We start from the raw sequence: 5,879 nt of genomic DNA, 5'->3' as shown, positions 1-5,879 counted from the left end.
CTTACGGTCGATGACTGGAAATATTTTATAAGCTGCTACTTGGGCTTCCACAAGTGCCTTATAATTTGGTGCTATTTCACTAAACATATTTGAGTGGTTATTGTGTTGAAACTTTTAGGAGATAGATATAATAAAATACTAACCCTATTGCAAATGATCCTGCGACGATTAAAAAAAATGATTGCAAAGTTGCAGTCCTTGTAATTGCTTCCTGTGAAATTAAGCGTGCTCCATACCAAAAAGCAAAGCTATAGGCACTAAAATCAATAAACATCACCAGCCCCATAAAAAACCCTTGAATTTAAATATTATTTAACATAATTATACTTATATAAAGCATAACAGTGAATTGTCTCACCTGCCCTCATAGCTTTCCGGATGCCAGCTCGATAAGCCACATTGAGATATGAATTGAAGAGCTCGATAAAATGTTGCTGCATGGAAAAGGCGGTAATTGTGCGAATTCCGGATATACATTGTTCTACTAAGGTTCCGGCACTCGAATAGGCATTCTGAACCTTTTCAATCTGCCCTTTTAATACGTAAGCAAATGCAAACCCTGAAAATATAAGCATCGGCACAATCGCAAGCAATACAATCGACAGCCTCCATCCATAATAAAATGCTAGTGTAAAACTAGCTATAGCATACGATATGTCCTTAAGGAGAAACCCGACCTTTTCTGAAAGGCCTTCTTGGATTAGCAAAGTGTCAGCTGAAAGACGAGTGTTGAGAGACTCCGACTGGTTTAGATCAAACCAACTCTGATCTTGGTGGAGAATCGAATGGAAGTAGAGCTCGCGGATACGCTATGCGAATATCACAATATGCATTCAAAAAGTATGTCATAGAATAAATGGAAAATTCGATTACCTTTGTCTGATTCTCACCAGCAAGAGACCAAAAACAATTTTGCAAATAGGATGAAAGCATGACTGAAATAACAATTCCCAAAAACGGCATAATAACTCCAAACATATCCTGACTCTCTAAATTGGGGTCTCCTATCGAACTAATAGTAGCGACAGCCTTCCACAGCCATACAATAGCAAATGCCCTAGAAATGCCTGTTGTAATACAAGATATTACCCCAAGACTATAAGAAGTATATAAATAATTGGTACTTAAAATCGACCATATTTAGCGAAATACCCACATAATCAAGAGTACATCAAATTTACCAGCATATCGATAGAGGTGAAAATAAGTTAACTTAGGAGTTTTCTTAAATGATTTTTGCATTCTGAGGAATGGAGAGCTGAGAAATCTTTTTCTTTTCAGCAATGGAGCGGATTTAGTATTATTGACACTATTCAAGTCGAAAAGATCTATAGATTACGCAATTATGCTATACTTTCAGGATGAGATAAATTGAACATCAATATAACAATAAAAATACATTTAAGAATAATTTATACATATATACTGGCTTCGAATAAGCCCTTTATATATTCTTTAGTTTATAACTCAAAAGCATGCTCTAAAGTTAACGTGTAACTAATCCAAAGCATATTAGTGATTTTGAGGTTAGCGTTCGAATTGCTTTGGTAGAAATAAAAGTATATCAAAGCCTCACCAAATTCCCATCAAGTATAATGTTAAATAGTCAAATTTTGTGTTAAGTTTATTCACATGGCACTGGAATAGAGGTCGTCAATGCAAACAAGTACAAAGGGCAAGCACAGAGTTAGATTGTAACGGCTCGACAGGTAGGCAAAGTAGACTCAATAAGATAGGTGAGGAAAGATAAATAAAAGTTGGCATGTTTACATAGAATTAGGAAGAACGACCATATGTGGGTGTTTCTCAAGATCGCACTCAAAATGCAACTATTAAAGGTTAATACTCCAAAAAAAAAATCGACCAAATAACCACAAAATAGCAGCAATAGCTTGTATCTCCTAAGATGAAATAAGGGTAGACAAATCATCCGAAAACATTGTGTCCCCTTCGTAGAGAGACATCGCTGCATTGAGACTACATTGCGGCTTCGATTTATCGAACGACATTTGAAGCAATTCGAAAACGTTCTAGTGATTCAAACACGGTTTCTTCGTCGGAAATTGAGCAAACACTCTTTTTCATTCTGTCTGCAAATTCGGAGGATATCTCCAATCACATTATCTGAGACTGCAGTATTGTCATGGAAAACGGGAGAAGAATGATGTAGCCTGCTTGGGTTGATCTCGTTTATATTATCAGTGAAGAGTTTCAATCGACACACGTTTGCCACCAGTTGAATCGAAAAGCGGACGATAGATCGAGAGTTAAGCATACGAATTCACTATATTGTTCTTTGAAAACCGTCCAATAAACCTAATTAAACCCTCCCTTATAGTCTTGTAGATCCTTAATGGTTGATGAAGACTCTCAGTAAAAAGTACCGCAAGATCACCAACTTCACTCAGCTAGATGATAAGATTGATTGAATAGGTCGGCTTATCATAATAGTGTCCCTAGCAGAATGAAATTAGATAGGATGAGGCTGACGACAATTTTCCAACTATTGTAAATGGAGAGATCCAGTGGATGACATCAATAGGGTAGAGGGCGGGGGTGGACTGAAACCCAAGTCTGAAATGTAGAGTAATAATCTGGTTGTTGATGGACGAATTTGGTATAGGCAATTGCACGCATGCAAGAAGTTGATCCCTGGTGTAATGACTTGAACAGTTCCACTTATAACCAATTGACTCGCTCGGTTTGTACATTTACCTGAGTACGATAAGCCGAACTTAGCGACAAGCGGGTTCATAGTTCCGAAAGGAGAGTTTTTCAGAATGCTGAGATCTATTTGCTATCAGCTCATGATTCAAATCAAGTGGGGGAATTGCTAACAGAGCAATTTCTTTCTTATCAGAGTCCTCTTTCAAGATAGCAGCCAATGGTGGAAATCGTTTGCAGAAAAACTATTATAAGGGTTATATAACCTAATATACAATACTTCTCAACATTCCAAATGTAGTATAAAAAATATAACAATGCAAGAATAGAAAAAAGTATAACTCAACCGCACCAATATACTTTTTTCTAATTTCTGTTCGAGATTTCATGTTTTACGTTCCAGTACATCCGCTGAAAATACCGTTGGTTTCATCTCTTCTAATACATCCAAGAATTGAAAAGCAAGCAGCTGTGATAAAACTCCTTTAATTTCTAGTGATTGTAGGTCGTTTAATATTATAATAAGCTCTTGGAATATCTTGCGCCGTATCCAAATTTTGGGATGCGTTTGTGCAATAAACTTAACATCTTCACAAACAATACTTGCTGCTAAAAGAAATCTCGTTTTGCACCTGTTTTGAGCATTAATTACCCTCTTGAAAAACCTTATGCAATGGATTAGGCCCTTATAAATGACATACAGAAATGATATGGTGTCAATCAGCGATGATGCAGAAATCCAAAAATATTGTTACCTTGATATACTCGTCGAATGCCTTTTCTCGCAATTGCTGCATCAAATTCGTCTCCAATCTCTCGACAGGTGCGTCTGACTTTATAAATTGACGCCAAAGGGCACACCAATGAAACCAAAAATCGAAACTTATTATAGGGAGAGAAGTCTTTCGCAGGTCACCTTCATAGCAGTATTGCATTAATTCGGTATATTCATTTTGCAAATATGTAGCAAGGTTAGCCAGATTTTGCAAGATAACAATATCTGGTAGCACCCAGTCCATATTTCGCAATTCCAAGAGTTTAGAGAATGTGCCAATCTGCAGCAATAAACGAATCTGAGCATCTAGTTAGTTAACTTGATATATTAACCCTAGCAGTTGTTATGACTTATTACAGTTACAAACTTATATGACTCGCTATCTTTCACTGTCACGGTCGGTTTGGGAGACGATTTGATAATATCCATGCTTATTAGGGACGGCATATCAAATTCAAATACATATTCTAATTCACGCATGCAAATTTCAGCCCTTAGAAATCGATTTACATGATATCAATGTACACATTTAACCTAGCAAGTAAATTCCAGCTTTTACCAAATCCTTCTTTGAAATTCTAGCTGCACGGGATCCTTCTCTGTAGCATCGTCCTTATACATCTGGAGAGAGAATGCCATTTGTGCAGCCTGGGAATAGAATGAGTATGCTTCCTTATAACTATAAAGATATTGCAGACATGCATCCATATTTATAAAAGCAAGAACAATTTGTGGAGTTGGAACATCAAAAACATCTGCCAATGACTGTTTTGCCTGCGCAAATAGACCCCCTGCAGCCGCATGGAGCTTTTTCATGAAAGGAGTTTCTGGATGTGATAGCAATAAATGGATAGCTGCACATGCTACAGCAGTGTACACAAGTGCAGGCTCGAGTTTGCTACAATAATAGCTTTCGAGAAAAGCTCCACGGTCCGGGTGCAAAGAGCCAACACAGCAAGCACTAAGATAAACATGAAAAAGTTGATCGATGAGTAGATTCTCTTTGGCAAATTTAAATCTTGTCGGCCGTCTGAGAATTTTGTCTCCAATTGGCTTCGGGTAAGAATAGACTTTAAAGTAAGAGCAGTAACTTGTATGCTCTCGGTTGGTTGCTATAGTATATACCTTAGGGCGAAAATGGTTTGCTGGTAGTAAGATGCCATCAATAAGGTACTGAGCACTGAGAAGATGAAGTAAATCAGTATATGAATTCAGCTTGAGCTGGAAGTGCAAGGCTGCTGAAGTCAAGAGCAATTCCCAAAGATTAGAACGCTCCTGTGGATGGTGTTCTGTTTCATCTGCAGTATTATTCACAGAAATGGAGTATACGGAATTCATTGGGTCAGCAAGCAATTGGCGGAAATACATGTTGGAAACATTGCTGTTGGAATGAAGGAATCAAGGATATTCTAAATCACTTCATATCTAATTGTGGATCGATAAAATATAAGTCGAATACGGGGCAACATATAGGATTTAAAAATCCTGGTAGATAAGAGAGCAAACTATCCCGCTAAAACTGTAAAATAGATAAGCTTGAAAAGTGCACACAAACTCAATCTGAATGCAATGTTGATATTAGAAGATATTTATAACTGCCCGGCAGAAACAAAAAAAAATTACAAATTCCCTCTGTAGCGGGATGACATCTACGTATATTATCATATGACACTAAGCTCCTACTATTTCGTTTTGGCGAAATATTTCTTAAGCGATGTATCATGAGTTTGATCTATTAGAATGCTCCATGAGTTTTATTTGGTTTATATTCCTTTATGAACCCTTCTAACATATATAATATTCCTCGCCGACCATCTGCTTTTAAAGCGAGAATATTCTGTTATTTTCGGTATTATTATGTTGTTAGAGAGGACTGATCATCTACTTTTATTGTGACAAATCATTTTATTGACGAAATTTTCAGAGTGCAGACAATAATATAAGCAGCAGTATCAAACTGTAGTGAGAACTACTTGAGCTATATCCCTCTAAGCTAGAGCATCGATAGCTCAGTATTTTCCAATATTTTCAATGATCATGATATACTCCGTTTATTTTATATTGACTAGTTCCGCTTTTTGTTTTGTTCTTTGCCAATTTGTTATATATTTTGTATCTACCAAAAATAATTCTTACATAGTTCTGATATAACTTAAGTTGTTCGTTAATATTGTCTAATAAAACTACTTTGTCACCATGAAGTATGAACCACTGACTAAATGTTAATAAATTAATAGCTAAGGTTCTGTTGTTTCACTAGCTCGCGATATATCCCGGGATACGTAATCAATTTGGCATGTTCGCTATTAATCGTGAATATAATATCATGAGATGAATGAATTAAGAAAAAAAATCTTACCCTGTTTCCTGTATCTCACCATCTTTCAATACAACTATTAATACGGGGTTAGAGTCATTCATAAAACTTGGGGTATATGAT

General features: G+C 36.5%; 2 protein-coding genes across 2 annotated transcripts; both read right to left on the bottom strand.

Moving 5' to 3' along the window:
- Window positions 1-219: 219 nt before the first annotated feature.
- VTP21DRAFT_8121 (uncharacterized protein) lies at window positions 220-1,242 on the bottom strand (the record flags this gene model as incomplete). Its single annotated transcript, XM_069398938.1, has 4 exons — window positions 220-257; window positions 359-809; window positions 874-1,067; window positions 1,182-1,242. 4 exons carry the CDS (start codon window positions 1,240-1,242, stop codon window positions 220-222), a joined length of 744 nt encoding a protein of 247 aa, XP_069245864.1.
- A 1,807-nt stretch (window positions 1,243-3,049) lies between these two features.
- VTP21DRAFT_8120 (uncharacterized protein) lies at window positions 3,050-4,807 on the bottom strand (the record flags this gene model as incomplete). The annotated part of the gene is made up of 4 exons (XM_069398937.1): window positions 3,050-3,349; window positions 3,420-3,737; window positions 3,797-3,932; window positions 3,999-4,807. 4 exons carry the CDS (start codon window positions 4,805-4,807, stop codon window positions 3,050-3,052), a joined length of 1,563 nt encoding a protein of 520 aa, XP_069245863.1.
- Window positions 4,808-5,879: the final 1,072 nt, after the last annotated feature.

The sequence above is a fragment of the Calcarisporiella thermophila genome (assembly GCF_041956535.1).
Source record: "Calcarisporiella thermophila strain CBS 279.70 unplaced genomic scaffold VTP21scaffold_37, whole genome shotgun sequence".
Taxonomy (NCBI): domain Eukaryota; kingdom Fungi; phylum Calcarisporiellomycota; class Calcarisporiellomycetes; order Calcarisporiellales; family Calcarisporiellaceae; genus Calcarisporiella; species Calcarisporiella thermophila.
Note: the sequence above shows the minus strand (reverse complement) of the source record. Positions and strands in the feature narration are given on the sequence as shown.